General features: G+C 40.5%; 1 protein-coding gene across 2 annotated transcripts in view; it reads left to right on the top strand.

Annotated features, from left to right (window-relative positions):
* The first annotated feature begins 6,032 nt into the window (after window positions 1-6,032).
* LOC100338764 (exonuclease 1) overlaps window positions 6,033-17,902 on the top strand; it is a 33,320-nt gene continuing 21,450 nt past the window's right edge. The window contains exons 1-10 of one of the 2 annotated variants that reach the window (XM_051821468.2): window positions 6,081-6,246; window positions 6,690-6,886; window positions 6,989-7,082; window positions 7,844-8,017; window positions 10,112-10,231; window positions 10,502-10,625; window positions 12,193-12,330; window positions 13,749-13,961; window positions 16,174-16,361; window positions 17,012-17,108. In XM_051821468.2, coding sequence (XP_051677428.2) covers window positions 7,857-8,017; window positions 10,112-10,231; window positions 10,502-10,625; window positions 12,193-12,330; window positions 13,749-13,961; window positions 16,174-16,361; window positions 17,012-17,108 — 1,041 coding nt within the window. In that variant the 5' untranslated portion in view covers window positions 6,081-6,246; window positions 6,690-6,886; window positions 6,989-7,082; window positions 7,844-7,856. Of the gene's footprint in view, window positions 6,887-6,988; window positions 7,083-7,843; window positions 8,018-10,111; window positions 10,232-10,501; window positions 10,626-12,192; window positions 12,331-13,748; window positions 13,962-16,173; window positions 16,362-17,011; window positions 17,109-17,902 lie in introns of both variants that reach the window. The other variant, XM_008268232.4, reaches the window with a different exon arrangement.

Below are 17,902 nucleotides of genomic sequence, written 5' to 3'. Positions count from 1 at the left end.
GTCCCAAACTCACTAGGTAAATGGGTAGCATTCTCTGAATTTTTTCCATTTTTTTTTATTATTATTTAACAGGTAGAGTTATAGATAGTGAGAGAGAGACAGAGAGAAAGGTCTTCCTTCCGTAGGTTCACTCCCCTAATGGCTGCTTTGGCCAGCGCTATGCCTATCTGAAGCCAGGAGCCGGTGCTTCCTCCCGGTCTCCCATGTGGGTGCAGGGACCCAAGGACTTGGGCCATCCTCCACTGCCCTCCTGGGCCACAGCAGAGAGCTGGACTGGAAGAGGAGCAACTGGGACTAGTACCCGGAGCCCCAACTGGGACTAGAACCTGGGGTGCCGGCGCCACAGGCAGAGGATTAGCCAAGTGAGCCACGGTGCCAGCCAGAATTTTTCCCATTTTTAATTTGTTTTTCAAAATCAAACCAAACCAAAACATTAAAATATTATGTTTGAAACACTGATCATGGTTAGAGATTAAATTGCTACTCCATTAGTGGCAAAGAAGCTTCCTCAGTCTGAACCTCTGGGCCCAGGATGTATGGTTTATTAAAGTTCTTACACAAGAACAAAAGAGCCGGCACTGTGGCTCAGTACGTTAATCCTCCACCTGCAGCGCCAGCATCCCATATGGGTGCTGGTTCAAGTCCTGGCTGCTCCTCTTCCAATCCAGCTCTCTGCTATGGCCTGGTAAGGCAGCAGAAGATGGAAGACCTTTCTCTCTGTCTGTGGCTCTATCTCTCAAATAAATAAATTAAATCTAAAAAAAAAAAAAAAAAAAAAAAAAAAAAAAAAAAAACCACCAGAGTTAGGCTGGCTGTGGTTGCAGAGGCTCTGCTCTATTTATTGACCTTGAGCTCACCTAAGAGTGAATTTGAAGGTCAAAAAAGGTATCTGTAGGACTGCATTTGCAGCCTTCTTCATTCCATAGCCTGACTACACCTACTGCCAGTTAGAACTGAATCTTCCTCCTCCTTTCTGCATCTTCACTGTTCACTAGGCAACAACAGCTCTTCCCTCTGTAGGTCATAGAGGAGAAGATAGGCTCTTGGAGTCAGATGCATCCTAGTTTGAATCACATTTCAATCAATTCACATAGTAGCTTTAGGACTACAAAAAATTGATCTGTTTCTCTGGGCTACAGTTTTTCTTCTATAAATGGAGTAATAATTATTTTTATTGAAAGGATTATATGGGGTAACACAGGCAAAAACAAAGTACATTATAAACAAAAATAACTCCTTTCTTTTCTCTTCCCAAGTTAAAAACAAGACAGAAGGGATCAGTAAATTTAAAACATTGAAAATGTTAGCATTTCTACTTCTTGATGGATAAGTACGTACATGAATACTACAAAAAGTTTGTAGACAATATAATTAAGAGTTAATGTGGGTGCAAAAAAACTGTAAAACCCATGCATAGTTTTTTCATAATATGAACTTTCCCCATACTTTTTGAAGGCCCCTTCTATAGTGGTCATTCAAATGTAATAGTTAAAAGCACACAATCTAGACCTAAATTACTCTGGGTTCAGATCCCACTGTACTTCAGTTGTCTCTTTTGTATTATGAGGATAGCAAATGTACCCACTTCATAGTATTGTTATGGGTGTAAAATAATTTAAGAATATAAAACATACGTAACAAACCTGAAACATGTGAAGTGTTCCGAAGTGTTACAGCTCAGGACTCTCATAATTTAATTATTATTTAGGCAGATAACTAGGTAATGATGATGCTAATATTTCTTTTTTATTTATTTATTTATTTGACAGAGTTACAGAGAGTGAGAGAGAGAGAAAGGTCTTCCTTCCGTTGGTTCACCCCCCAAATGGCTGCTACGGTCGGTGCTGCGTCAATCCGAAGCCAGGAGACAGGTGCTTCTTCCTGGTCTTCCATGTGGGTGCAGGACCTAAGCACCTGGGCCATCCTCCACTGTGCCCCCGGGCCACAGTAGAGAGCTGGACTGGAAGAGGAGCAACCAGGACTAGAACCCGGTGCCCATATGGGATGCTGGCGCCGAAGGCGGAGGATTAGCCAAGTAAGCCATGGCGCCGGGCCCGATGCTAATATTTCAATCCTCTAAAATTTTCAGCAAATATCTTTGCCAGTTTCCCTAAAAGTATATTTTAAAGCCAGTTATATTTTTAGAAGTATCAACTTGTGTAAATTCAGGAAAGCTTTTTTTTAGCAAAGGAAAACAAAAGAGGTCATTTAAAATAATTTTTTATCCACAGTATAGAATGAGAACCTCCATTTAGTATTCATTCTGTATCCTATATCCTATGTTGTTCAAATGATACTCAGGTTGATAACTTTTGAGTTGCTTAATTTTACATAAAACAGCTTTGCAAATAGTTACATTACCCAAACATCTAAGCTCTAAATGTGTCAGTGACTATTTCAGATCCATGCTGTTAGCTAATTTCAATATTCATTCATTTATTCACCCGGTGCTTACCAGCAGCCTATGTACCAGGCAGCACAACATATAACAGACAAAGATCTCTGCCCTTATATATAGCTTTCATTGTAGTGGGAAGAGAGATGGTCACCAACAAATAGGTAATTAAGATACATAATATGTCAAATCATGGTGAACAACAAATCAGGAAAATGAAAACTGTGTCCTCAGGTAGAGATAGGAATTGTAATTTAAAATAGCATGGCTATGGGACAAGTGTTTGGTACAGAGGCTTACAGAGGCTTAAGTTGCTCAGGCTGGAACCAGCATTATGGCATAGTGGTTAAAGCTGCCACCTGCAATGCTGGCATCCCATTTGGGTGCCGGTTCATGTCCCGGCTGCTCCACTTCTGATCCAGTTTTCTTCAAAGGTGCCTAGGAAAATAGCAGAAGATGGCCCAAGTAATTGGGTTCATGCATTCACATGGGAGACTCAGAAGAAGCTCCTGCTCCAGCCTAGCCCAGCTCCAGTCATTGTGGCCATTCAGGGAGTGAACCAGTAGATGGAGGATCTCTCTCTGTATCTCTCTCTGCCAAACTCTGCCTTTAAAATAAATAAAGCTTTTTTTTTTTTTTAAAGTTGCCTGCACGCCATTTTGGAATGCCTGGTTCAAGTCCTAGCTACTCTACTTCTCATCCAGCTTCCTGCTAATGTGCATTATGAGAGACTGCAGATGACAGCTCAAATACTTGAGTCCTTGCCTTCCACATCAAGAGACCTAGATAGAGTTCCAGGCTCTGGGTGCTAGCCTGGTCCAACCCTGGCTGTTGCATACAATGGGAGAATGAATCAGCAAATGAAAAATCTGTGTGTGTGTCAGTCTTTTAAATAAAATGAAAATAATCAAAATAAAATAGCATAGTTAGAGAACAATTTGCTGAGAAGGAATTAAAAACAGAGGTCTGAGAGAGTAAAGAACAGAGTGGATGGATATCTTGTGGAAGAGCATCCCAGGAATAAGGAACAACATGTGCAAAGAGATGGTAATGTACCTGGAGTTTTCAGGAATAACGAAGAAGCCAGTGTGATTAAGATAGAGTAGGTAAGAGTAAGAGCAGAATTTGAAGTTACATGCACATAAAGTACCAAGATGATTTATAGAAACATTATTAACAATACCCAAACCTAAACACAATTCAAGTGTCTATCAACAGTTAAAATAAATTTTATTTATATAATGAAATTCCACATGGAAATGAAAAAGAAATAACCAATAGATTCTTTCAATAATGTAGATAAATCTCACAAACACAATTTTTAGTGTGGATAGGATGGCACTTTTCTGATTTTGAGGTTCCTTTTTAAGATGCCTATATGTGGCATATTCTTGGATACAGTTATTAAAGCAATTACTACAGCCCTGTCATCCAATGACTATAAGAACTGCTTTTCTACAAACACATGCCAACCACATTTAAATTCCTCTCTATCACAGTTGCTATCTGCTCACCCTTGCCCTTGGAGTCTGCTTTAAGCTGCTCAGAATGAGGACCACCATAGTCACTGGAAGAGGAAGGGGCAATAACTGACGTGGTTTGAATATTTGCACCCCTAAACTCAGGAATTTAGTCTCCAAAGTCTTACATTAATGGAACTAAGAAGGTGGAAATTTAATCAAATTATGTTATTTAAAGCTGGGATCTCTGGAAAGTTACTAGATCCACCAGGTCATTACCCCATTACAATGCAACTCCCCTACACAGACTGACACACACGCTTCCTGTTTCTTGCCATGGGATGCTCTGGCCCACCTCAGGACAAGAATACCACTACCAGAAGCTGAACCATCTTGGATGTGAACTTCAGAAGCATGGCCCAATATAAGCCCATTTCCTTTATAAAGTTGTCCTGCCTCAAGTATTTCATTACAGTAACAAAAAGCTGATGAACACAGTAATTTTTCTCTCTTCTGGTCTCCACCTAAAGTCCAGAATTGAAAACCAGGCAGCCCTTCAAACACAAGACCCAAAGTGGCACCCTTTCAACAATTTTTAATTTACTATGTTGGCATGACAGATACTAGACTGCTCTTGAAGGCACTTTAATAGAAGTAGAATGAGAGAAACATAGAAAAGGCAGTCACAAGTGTTAGGAAACTGGGGCAGTTTTATCTATGGTGCGATCTACACCCTGATTTACATCCTATGACCTGGTTCCACCACCATTGCTGAAAGCCAGGTAGCCACATGGCCCAATTACATGTGCCAACCTCCACCCCCATCCTAATGGCATTCGCTGCTCCTGCTTCCCTGCCCGCTCTCCTGCAAGGTTTTAAAAGGGCCTGTTCCTTAACACGTGGCTCTCTTAGCTCTTTGTATCTGCTCTCCTCTCCTCCTCTTGCCTCTCTTCTCTCCTCACTAGCTCCTCTCTCTCTCTCTCTCTCTCTCTCTCTCTCTCATACTGTCTTATCCTTCTTCGTCCCTCCCCTCCAGTCTGCTGGGTTTTCCCCAATAAACCCTTTCCCTTACTCCGGTGTTTGGTGTTTTGTGGGTGTTGGTGTTTGGTGTTTTTGTGATGGGCTAACAACAAGGGAATATTTTTAACAATGTGCTCACTTCTTCCAGCTGATCTCTGGGTCCAGAACATACTTTGTGGCCTGACCTAAAGTTCTTCCCGATTTTTTTCATCACGACATTCCTTAGGGAACAGCAACCAAATCTAGGGGCATTATGAGGACTGGAAATGTAACTCTAAATGGCCGCTGAAGTTCAAAATGTCTTTAAAGTCTGTGACTATAGGTCCATTTCTAAAGATTCTTAGGGGGAGCATTTTTAAAGATTTTTGGTCTAGGAGCTAAGAAATGGAGTGTCATATTGCCGCCTGGGTTCCATACCTGATTCCAATTTCCTAGTAATGCTCACTCCAGAAGGCTCTGCGATGGCTCCAGCGATCAAGTTTCTACTCCACATGGGAAAGGCACATTGCTTCTGGATCTTGGTACCTGGCCATTACTCCAGCCATTGTGGGCATTTGGAGGGTGAACCGGAGGATGGGAGCCCTCTCTGTCACTCTGCCTCCAAATTTAATGAATATTGTTTGGTTTTAAAGGTAAAATTTTCGCTGACTTACGTCAAAGAGTGCCAGGCGTTAAAGTGGCAAGGGCGGATTTCAACCAGTAACACTATTGCACCAGGGAAGAGTCCAGCAACAACTTGTACTGAAGTGACTGGACTCAAAGAAAATGAGGGATTTGGGAGGTGGCGATGGTGAAAGAGACTAGGGGACTAATTCCGAAGAGGCTCCTTTTCCAGGTTTTTTAACTTTAACACAAACACGAGGAGGCGCTCTTTAAACCTCAGCGGCCCAGAACTGAGGCTGCAGTCTGGAGAGAACTACAACTCCCAGCAGCGTGAGCGCGAGCGCAAAAATGTCCAACTTCCAGGGCGCCGACCCTCCGTGCTTCCGCAGTGGCCACCTCATCCCGCACCTTCCGAAGGCCGCAGCAGCCACACACTCCCGCCAGCGGGACCCGATGGCGTCTCTCAAGGCTGGGGCTTCACCACCAGAGGGGCGCGGGCGGCCGGAAACGGAGCCGGCTCCACGGCGTGCGCGCTAACGTCACGTCCCCTGGGCGGGGTCTCGGGGGATCCCGCGCAAATTGAAAGGGGCCGACTGTGGGCGCTGCGCCGCAGCTGGTTTGCCTAAGTTCTGCGTGCCGGTTTCGGTTGCTGTGGCTCGGGTGAGGGGCGTTTGAGGCGGGCTTCCGGGCCCCAGTCCCGCTGCCCTCGAGCCGCGAGGAGAGCCCTTTCCGAAAAGTGAAGGGAGTGACCTGTGCGGAGGCTAACGGGTGGGTTCCTGCGGACCCCGCGTGGGTCGATCAGCGCGTTCTCCCCCGTCTCTCTCCTGGGGTTCAGGGTTTTCCAGGAAGAGGAAGAGCAGGGCTGGCGAGGTTTGCCGACCCTGCAGCCGAGCCCTACACCTGAGTGCAGCCTTCGGTTCCGAGGGGAAGGTCTGGCCAAGTTGAGGCTGCGGTTCTGGGAGCGGAGGGAGCCCCCTCACGCCCCACAGGCGACGCCCGGCGGAGCAGCCACCAAGCAGCGGGACTTCTGTGTCCTCGGAAGCTGCCCATCTCGTTTTCACGCGAAAGCGGCGCACTTGTCAACGCTGCGCACTCCAGTTTGTCCTGGCCGACGGAAGCGCGTGGCTTGGGTTGGGTTTGGCGGCCAGGCCTGCACGTTCCCGGCGAGACTTAGGGGAATAAGGAGGTGAAATTGCTGCTGCTCTTGCCAGCCCAGGCGCTTCGGGGATCGCCGAGAGATGAAGGGCGCGGCGCGGCGCTCGGTGCCTCCCGCTGTGCGAAGGAGGAAATGCTCCTTGAAGGATATTGACCTGGCCTAGAAGACGCTTACACACGTGTCGCGAAATGGGGATTGTGTGCGCTCTCCTCGCAGTGGAAGAAACCGCTATTTAGAGACGTTATCGGAGAGGTAGGACACGAATCGTTTTTCCAAACGGGCTTGAGGCCCACCTGCATCCGAATTGCTTGCCTGTTTAAACTTCAGAGCCCTCTTCTGCTCCCCTCACTCCAGGTTCGTGAATCGCAGTTACCCCAAGTGGGAGCTGAGAAAAGGCTGAAGGTCGAGGAACTGTCGGCTAGAGCATCAGAGCTCCGTGAACAACCGGGTAAGCTAATCCTGCACTTGTAGCTGTCTTTCCACGCTTGGTTTTTCGATGGCGGAGATTTGTGTGATGAGATGAGTGCTCATTGTGTCTGCTACTTTTTGTCATGGGGTGTGCATACCGCAGGCAGTGGCACATTTCTCTTTCAGAGAGTCTGATGGAGTTGCCCATAGGCACCACCACCGTTTGTCACTAGAATGTTCGTTGCTTGAGATAGTGAATTCTAGTCAGGTCAGTCCTGAAAACGACAGATGTTTCTTTGTTTTATTCATTTTTCTTTTTCCACTGAAAACCTACTTCCTACAAGTGTTTTTTTTTTTCTCTTATGTGCATGCATGTTGGCCCTTACAATACCTTTGTTAGTGGCATTGTGATGCCAGAGCACACACAGTTTTGTATTTGTTAATAATTGTTAATTTATAGGGGGAACTAATACTTGTTTTTTAGCGCCTCATTTGTGCCCAGCATAGTGTTTGGAGCTTGGAGCATGTGTCATGATCCTAAGTGCAAAAGTTCTTTGGAAAGAATAAACTTAAGTGACTATAAAGTGGTATTAGAGGGAATATTAGTGATTGGTATAAATTCTGGACTACAGAAATCATTTGTCAGAGAGGAGCCCAATTGAAACATTAAAGAACAATGGTTCTCAAATACCTAAACAATAGTGTTCCTGTATTGTATTCCAAACTTTTGCTAAAACTTTTTTGGTACATATAATTTGCTTTAAATACTGCTTTTTCCATTTCTCCTTTCATATCACGTAGTTAATTTGGCACCATGGGGATACAAGGACTACTACAGTTTATCAAAGAAGCTTCTGAACCCATCCATGTGAGGAAATACAAAGGACAGGCAGTAGCTGTGGATACATATTGCTGGCTTCACAAAGGAGCCATTGCTTGTGCTGATAAACTAGCCAAAGGTGAACCTACTGATCGGTGAGTTTAGACCTTAATTCTTTGAAAAATTAAGAATAACATGCTTTTATTTCAGAATTGGTTGTTTTCACTCAGTGCCACAGTTTATCAAGAAGTGAAAGTTCTGTGTTGTAGACTATTGCCAGTCAGAGATGACTACTTTATTATAAGCTAGAATACCAGAACATGGATGGACCAAGACAAAAACTGTCTTCTGTATTCTTTATTTAAAATAAACTTTTAACAACGCTTTCAGAATTTAATTTCAGACTCTCATACTTTGGGTACAGGAAATGCACGGTTCATCCTATTAGCTAAACAAGGCAGTTGTTTCAAAGGGATAGAATGTTTTGACTTCACTTGGGGGCAAAATAGTTGCACATATTGATACCCAATCCTAACTCTGTAACCTCATTTCAGGCATGTTCAATGGACTCTAATGTCCTCCATTTCTTAAATAGAAATGTTAAAACAAGGATAATTTCTGGTGAGATTTTCCAGAGATTTGGCTAGTGTTAAGCTTCCTTCTTCCCTTTTTATGGTAATATATAACTTGCCTCCTGGAGGGAAAGCTCACAGATCTTAATATAACCTACCTGAATACAACAGGAAATAGGTAAGTTGAGTTAATTGTATTTGTTTCCTAGAAAAAGATGAAAGGCATTATTGAATAGTAGGTGTTTGTAACTTTCAGGGCCTATGAAGTTAATTTACCAAAGGTAACCTGTGACAACAGCATGTGGATATTTAAGGGGACCTGAGTACTTCACTACTGAAGCTTCTGAGAATACTTTTGGAAAGTAGTTTCTTTTCTACCACTAATTTTGATTCATTGCAATTATAGTTGAAATCTGCAAGATTTTCATTGCTACTGTCACTGTTTCTTTGAACATTTCCTCATGGGAGAACATTAGGGTTTTTGTAATACTGGATTCTGATTTTTGACTATTTGGAAGAGTTGTTCAAAATACAGTCAGTATTCTTTATTGTTAGAGGTAAGAGATGAATTCCAGAGTTTACTTTAAAATAGGTGCTTGGTAAATGTTTATTGAACTAAAAAGTGTTAGGGCTTTAAAAAGTATCTGTTATTTTAATTTTTTCTCTGTAGCAACTAGGAAATAGCATTTGCTAGAATTGATTCCCTTTTGGGGTCAACTTTTGGATAGTAGATACGAGTATTAGCCAAAAAGGGTTACCAAAAAGAAAAATTGGATCAGCCTATGATAAACCTTTATGACTGTTATAAAGACTGAATCTATGTGTGCTAACTTGAAAAAAATGTCTGTGAAATACATAAAATGGAGATCTCTTTTTCTTCCAAAATCATACAAGATCTAATGTGTTCAGGGTGCTATGGCCATAGACAAATTACTTACCTTTATAAAATGATAGGAGTTATAAATGCAGCTGATGTTTATTGGCTTGTCAGAATAAAAAAAAAAATTAAATGTGATACCTGATCCTTGATTGGATAATGGGTTATGGGAGGGAGTAGGTATGGCAGTGGTGTGCTGGACTGTCTCTTATGAACTTAATAGATCCCTTGTCTTCCCAACCTAGCATTCATTGATTCCACATTAGTAGCTTAATTGCCTTTATGGAATATTCATGTCAGAGAAATCAGACTCCTATTCTCCTCAAATCTGATTGTTAAACATTTACCAGGGTGCTACTAATTATGACAGTAGACCAAATTTTAGTACAGGTTGCATATTAGATAATATTGTGTCACTGACAAATTTCTTAGGTGTGAATATGGTATTGTTGGAAGAATCAGCTGATTATTATTGCACAACTCTTAGCTTTTCAATAGATTCAAAATTTTTCAAAATTAAGACAAAATGGAAAAAAAAAACATGAGGTTTGGAACCACATGGTTTCAGAACCAGAAAGGATGTCACAGCCCTTTGATCTACAGAAAAGGAAATGATGGCTTGGAGGTTCAAGTAGCATCATCTTGCCCATAAGTATCCAAGGCAGGATTTGGACCCAAGTATCAGTTTGTATTTCTCAGGAGAAAAAATTTTCTCAAAAAAAAAAATATATTTTTTTAAAAGTATTACCTTAAAAGATACAAGACACTAAAAATGCATGTTTTCCTTTTTGCCCCCATAGGTATGTGGGATTTTGCATGAAATTCGTAAATATGTTATTATCTCATGGAATCAAACCTGTTCTTGTTTTTGACGGATGCACTTTACCTTCAAAAAAAGAAGTGGAAAGGTCTAGAAGAGAGTAAGTTGATTCTCTAATCTGTTAACTTATTTGTGCTAAGATGCTGGTTTATATCATACCAGTTTCTAAAAATTTTAATTTGATAAGGCTTGATTTATAAACTAGTATGTGACAGATTTTCTTAAATGTTCTATGTGTGCTAGATCATTATCACACTTCTTAAAAATATCTTAGCTACTGTATTGTCTTTTGACATAAATGTTGCTGATGTGATCTTTAATATTACTAATAATCTGGTTTACACTTTCAAACACTATTCTTTTGTTGTAGACGACGACAAGCCAATCTCCTTAAGGGAAAACAGCTTCTTCGTGAGGGGAAAGTCTCAGAAGCTCGAGAATGTTTTACCCGTTCTATCAATATCACACATGCTATGGCCCACAAAGTGATTAAAGTAAGTAAATAAACAAAATGCAGAAAAAAAAATGCAGCCAGAAGAACAGATGGTGATGTTCATTTAATGATGGGTTTTATGTTAAGGAGAGAACAAGAAAATCAAGGGAGGAAAAAATCATTTAGGCTTAACCTCAAGTGAAGGGGCAGATGTCAGAGGAAGAAGGAAACAGTATCATCAGAAGAGAGGAGACCAGCAATTTCTAAGGGAGAAATTCCAAGCAATAACTTCATTTTGAGACAGACTTCCATTGACCTGTTACGATGAAAAGGACAAATTGCTAGAGGTTGCGGTCTCACCCACTCTTGTGTAACCTTACTGTTGAGTGATGGTCAGAGATCTATTGAACCTCCCTGACTGCCTTAGGAAGTCTACAGACTCATATTTTCCTTATTCTATCTGGAAGCCTCTTTTCTTGCCATGTAACTCCAAGTGTCGATGTGCCCACAGTCCCAGCCTTTACTTTCCCTTTTTAGAGGCCTTGTGTTCAAACTGTATTGTAAAGGCCTAATGATAAGATGGCGCAACTTTTCCCAGCTTATAGTCCTGCAATCCATCCAGTTCTTAAGCTAAAATAAACAGTAAAATTCATTTTGTGGCTCTTTATTTTGTGGGCATTTCTTTTGTCTTTCTGTGTGGGTCAAGGTGGAAAGCAAGGCTAGGGTGCTGGAGAGGATGTGAAGTATAAGAGAAATCAAATGCTGTCTGTAGCTCCAGGAAGAGAGGCTGCATGTGGAAGTGGAGGAGAAACCCTGACTAGAGACATAGTGCTACAAAGGATGAAAGGCACTTGCTGGGCAAGAAAAAGGAGAAAAATGGCAAGTTGCACATTGTCACCAGAGTTGGTAGTGGCAAGAACTTGATGCCTTTTCCTTGTTTCTTTCTTCTCAGCCTCCTCAGGCCTTGAGAGCCACAGGCTGTAATTTGGAACAAGGAAATTTGTGTTCCATCTACTCAGGTTTTGAGACAGGCTATAGTGGGGGCTGCAAGGTTATTCTTAAAAATCCATGGTGAATTGGCTTAGAATTAATGATTAGAATGTATCATTTTATCAATATAGCATCAGACAGACCTTTGTAGCCTGACTGACAGGACAAACTATTATATTACTTTTTTTGAGGAAAATAGATTCAAATGTTCCCAATACCTTGAATACTTTTGGAACATAACTATTCTTCAGATAGAAGCTTTCTCTAATTTGCAATAATTATGTAGCTTACACTTTTTCCCTCCTCAGAAAGTGTAGCAATATTTCCTAAAATTTACAAATTGATTTTTTAAAACATTAAGTGGCCATGGTTCAAGACATGAGGATGCTTCAGAAAGTTCATGGAAAATGAAATTGAGAGATGTTGGAATTTTCTCATAATACACATTTTCCATGAACTTCTTGAAATACCTCTTACTAGACCTGAAACTAGAAAAACTCTACTTTAAAGGAAGTGATTTCTGAAAGTAACATTAACCTGTTCATGTTGAGGTTAGTAATAAAATGGGTTTGAAACAGGAAGTTGTTTAGTGCTTTCTGGTTGCTGAGCTGGAGATTTGCTATAATTCTTTCTTGCAGGCTGCTAGGTCTCAGGGAGTGGATTGCCTTGTGGCTCCTTATGAAGCTGATGCACAGTTGGCCTATCTTAACAAAGTTGGAATTGTACAAGCAATAATCACAGAGGATTCTGATCTCCTAGCTTTTGGCTGTAAAAAGGTACTTACTTGCAACTACTTTATACTACTTTTCTATGTAGATTTAAGTAGTGCAAATCAAGATACTAAATTTTTTTCCTCTATACAAATAATTATTTTCTTTTAAATCGCAAGGAACACCTATTTTGTAATATTAATAATTGTTTAAAATGAAAAGAAGCATTTTATTTAAAATGCATGGCATTTGTATATTCTGGACAATATCACAATTAGGCCCTTAAGATTGGAGGATTCTATCTGAATTCTTTAGTAAAATGTAGATTTTCCAGGAGCTGGCACCATGGCTCACTAGGTTAATCCTCTGCCTGCGGCACTGGCATCCCATATGGGCGCCGGTTCTAGCCCTGGTTGCTCCTCTTCCAGTCCAACTCTGCTATGGCCTGGGATAGCATTAGAGGATGGCCCAAGTGCTTGGACCCTTGCACCTGCATGGGAGACTGGGAAGAAGCACCTGGCTCCTGGCTTTGGATCGGCACAGCTCCAGCCGTTGCAGCCATTTGGGGAGTGAACCAACGGAAAGAAGACCTTTCTCTCCGTCTCTCTCACTGTCTGTAACTCTACCTGTCAAATAAATAAATAAAATCTTTTTAAAAAATGTAGATTTGCCAGTTTTTAATAATAACACATTCAATAGGTTAGGTAAACAACTTCTCTACTAATGGCATGCAATGCAGTTATTTAGAATTGCATAAAATGTTTAGTTTTAAGATTTTATTTATTATTTGAGAGGTAGAGTTACAGAGAGAGGGAGACAGAGAGAAAGGTCTTCTGTCCACTAGTTCACTCCCCAAATGGCCCCAATGGCTGGAATTGGGCCGATCTGAAGCCAGGAGCTAGGAGCTTTTTCCAGGTCTCCCACACGGGTGCAGAGGCCCAAGTATTTGGGCCATCTTCTGCTGCTTTCCCAGGCCACAGCAGACAGCTGGATCAGAAGAGGAACTGCTAGGTGCTGCAAGCGGAGACTTAGCCCACTATGCCATAGTGCTGGCTCCATCATAAAACTTTTTAATGGAGGACTTTATTATGGTAGTATTAAGGGTGTAATAATAATAAATAAATATTGCTTCAATACTAAGAGAAAAGGTTACTTTAGAATGCCAAAGTAGAAGGTAAAGAGAAAATGCCTTTTGTGTGTCTTACCAGTTGATTGTCATGCCAGCCTTATAATGTAGGTAGGAAAAAGAGGTACAGGAAAGGATTTCTTTATACCAGAGTCAGGACAACCACATTGTGGCTGTGTAATCTTATCTAGTCAAATCCTATGCTTCAGTTTAACTTATTTGCAGATTTAGTAATTCTTAACCTGCCTGCCTGCCTCTTTGTTACAGTGAAGACAGATTTCTAAGAAGTATTGTAGTAGACTACGTAAATGACAAATAGCAGTTATCCTTCTAGGTATTAACAATTTCCCTTTTCAAGGTGATTTTAAAAATGGACCAATATGGAAATGGACTAGAAATTGATCAAGCTCGGCTAGGAATGTGTAGACAACTTGGGGATGTATTCACAGAAGAGAAATTCCGTTACATGTGTATTCTTTCTGGCTGTGACTATCTCTCATCACTGCGTGGGATTGGATTAGCAAAGGCATGCAAAGTGCTAAGACTGGCCAATAATCCTGACATTGTAAAGGTAAGAGTGATTTACCAGTGATTTACTCATTTTTTGCAGCATTTCTTTAATGATAGAATGTGTATGGTAAATACTCTATTATGCCAGTGGTCTATATTATGTTACTGAAAGGAGCAAATGACTAAAACATTGGATCTTTTTCTTCTAGAAACTAGCAAATATTATAAGAGCCATGTTTTCAGCAGGAATAGTAATTTTTAAAATGCTTACTAGAGGGAGGCCGGTGCTGTGGCATAGTAGGCTAAGCCTCCGCCTGGGGCGCCAACATCTCATGGGTGCTGTCTCGAATCGTGACTGCTCCACTTCCGATCCAGCTCCTTGCTAATGTGCCTGGGAAAGCAGTAGAGGATGGACCAAGTGCTTGGGCCCCTGGACCCAGATAGGATCCGTTCAGCTCTGGCCATTGTGGCCATCTGGGGAATGGACCAGCAGATGGAAGACCTTTCTCTCTGTCTCTTCCTCTCTCTGTAACTATACCTCTCAAGTAAATACATCAATCTTTTTTAAAAAATGTTTACTATAAAAAGGGTAAAAGAGTATTGGGTTGAATTATATTAAACTCATACTCTTGATTTTCAAGATTACTCATAGTAATCATTCTCAAACCTTTTGATCTAAAGATCCCTTTGTACTCTTTTTTTTTTTTTTTTAAAGATTTATTTATTTACTTGAAAGTCAAAGTTACACAGAGAGAGAAGGAGAGGCAGAGAGAGAGAGCTCTTCCATCCGCTGGTTCACTCCCCAGATGGCTGCAACGGCTCGCTGCGCCAATCTGGAGCCAGGAGCCAAGAGCTTCTTTCAGGTCTCCCATGTGGGTGCAAGGGCCCAAGTCTTCCACTGCTTTCCCAGGCCATAGCAGAGAGCCGGATCAGAAGTGGAGCAGCTGAGACTCAAATTGGCGCCCACATGGGATGCTGGCACGGCAGGCAGTGGCTTCACCTGCTGTGCCACAGCACTGGCCCCAACCCTTTATACTCTTAAAAGCTTTGTGTTAATAATTTTTTTATGTGTGGGTTATAGCTCTTGATATTTACCAAATTAGTGATTAAAACAAAGCTTAATTGTTTTAATTCACTTAAACTTAATAAATTAATTATAAATTAACAAAATAGCATACTTTATGAAATAATAACCAATTTTCCAAAGCAAATGTTATGAGAGGTGTTGTCCATTTAGGCAAATCTCTTTTTTTTTTTTTAGTTTATCTTCATGTATATCTATTTTTTAGAAGGCTTTTATTTAATGAATACAAATTTCATATGTAGAGCTTTTAGGAGTACAGTGGTTCTTACCCTCCATTCCTGCCCTCCCACCCCCACTCCCATCACACCTCCTACTCCCTCTCCCATCCCATTCTTCAGCAAATTTCTTTAACATGGCTTGATAAAAGACTGCTTGATTCTCAGATCTACTTCTTCATTTAATTGCATTTATTATCAGGTGTCATGTATCCTCTGATAAACTGAGACATTATACATCACTTTAATATATATTTTTCTGATGTCATTACCTTAATATATGTATATTAGAGAAGCTCATTTTCCTCTTGGGTAGTTCTTTAAGCCCTTAGAGTTAGCAGAGCAGAAATCCCATTTTCTATTCCCAGAAATATAAAGTATGAGTCCTCAGGGCTAAGGGAGGTCTGGTATAATGGGAAGATCTGTAGGTTGGAAGATAGTGGCCCAGCTAGGAATAGAGCCATGTGCTCTGATCAGCCTGTGACTTCAGAATCACTTTGATTCTCTGAGTCTTCCCTTCTTTGTCTATGGGTTTGGTATGGAGTATTTAAGATCCTGTCCACTTTTAGCATTTGTGACTCTAACAGAAATTAGCATGTCAGCTTAAGTGTAAAAATCTGAGTATTTAGGTTTTTTAGTCCTCAGGTTTTATATGTTGTTTATTTTTGGTGTGAAAGAGACTTTGAGACTGAATAATGTGCCTTATAGTTACATCTAGGAATATAATCTTGATATATAACTGAATTATTGGTCCTTTGGAGTAGCAGTGTAAAAACCAAAGAAAATATAAATTATGATACTTAGAGTTGTAAGTGATATGACATGGTTGTGTTTGGAGAACATTTTTTATGTGTATGAAAATAATTGATTTCTCAGTCCCCTCTCATGTTCCTCTAAGGTAATCTTATTAGTCTTGGGTTACTGTGCTCCCTGTTCTTTGGTTGCAGATAAAATATTTTTGTATCCATTGCTAGGTTATCAAGAAAATTGGACATTATCTCAAGATGAATATAACAGTACCTGAGGATTACATTGAAGGATTTATTCGAGCCAACAACACCTTCCTTTATCAGCTAGTTTTTGATCCCATCAGAAGGAAACTCATCCCTCTGAATGCCTATGAAGATGACATTGATCCAGAAACACTGAGCTATGCTGGACAGTATCCTTTTTGAACCAGAATGTTTGAATTTGGGCCTTCTTTGATCATTTTTATCATGATATTTTTGACATTCAGTAAATAGCTTACAAAATGTTTTTTGCTTTTTATAGTAAGATCTGTACTTTGTTAATTCTGATTACCTTGCTCATGGAATTTATAACTCTGAAACTCGTACACCATGCCATGGTGGTTACTTAGACTGACTTCACAGGAACATGCACAGGGTCAGTCACTTATGATCTACATTCCAAAGGTTGCACTTGAGAGAACTCCTGACCAACCAGCTTGACTTATCGTCAGGACCACTGGGCACATGAGTTCACCGGGAGAGAATGCCCTTCCCATATCTGCTGGCCATAGACCCTCAGGCTGATCTGGAGCCCTGAATCGCTTAGGTTGTGTCTGGGATATTCCCTGTATCTTCTTTGAAAGAGAGGGAGGAAGGGATAACTTGAGGTGTGACTTCAGAAGATGGCCAGGTAGTGTAGGGGCAGAAAGACTAGCAAACTGTTTATGGTTGCAGTAATTGGTACAAAAAGAAGTCGGACCCATTTGAGTCATAAACATGAAGGTTTTCTGTAACAATAGAAAATGTTTTCTGGATTATTGATTGCTAATAAAGGCATTTTTCCTTAACTTTCTTCACCTAGGTATGTTGATGATGCCATAGCTCTTCAGATAGCACTTGGAAATAAGGATATCAATACTTTTGAGCAGATTGATGACTACAATCCAGATACCGCCATGGTAACATTTTAATGACTACATAAAAGTACACCTTAGTCATGTTTCAGGAGTGCAAATCTTCATTTACTAAACATACTTTAAACATTTCTATATCCAGGTACTATACAGAATGTTCATTGAAAACAACTTGATCCTAGAAAAATTATCCTTCTTAGAACATAGGATTATTAATTTTTTTCCAATTAATAAATAGCTATATTATATACTAGTATTCAAATTTCCTTTAAAAGAAAATTATTTGGTGGTTTTTTACTCATTTGGCATTTGATATTGTTGATGACTCAAACTTAACACTCCCCTTAGAAGTAAAAGCTTTTTTTTATTCAGTGATAATTTAGCAAATATTTAGTGAGCCCTCCTGCTAAGTATCTTTGAACCCTTTTCTGCTTCCTTCTACTGTTTGTTGATTGTGTATATACCATACGATTGTCCCCCACTATTCTCTCCTTTCTCTTCATATTTCTGTTCATACTCTGCTCTTTTTTCAGTTCCTGTTTGTTCCCTTCCTAAGCTCTTGGGACTTCATACAGAGAACTCACATGTCTACATCTTTATCCTTCTGCATCTGCACAATTTCTCATCTGTGCATCAACCACATAGTTTTCCATATCTTTTAGGCATCTGTATGAATGTGATCTCATCTATCCATAAGTCAAAACAAATTCTTGTTTCTCACCTTTCCTTAATATTCTTGTTTTTAGTACTTGCTGCTATATAACATTGTATCTATTTTGCTTATCTTCTGATTCTTCCTAGGAGAATGTAGTTTTCATAAAGGCAGAACTTTGTGATCC

This window comes from Oryctolagus cuniculus, chromosome 13 (assembly GCF_964237555.1).
Source record: "Oryctolagus cuniculus chromosome 13, mOryCun1.1, whole genome shotgun sequence".
NCBI classification, from domain to species: Eukaryota; Metazoa; Chordata; class Mammalia; order Lagomorpha; family Leporidae; genus Oryctolagus; species Oryctolagus cuniculus.
Note: the sequence above shows the minus strand (reverse complement) of the source record. Positions and strands in the feature narration are given on the sequence as shown.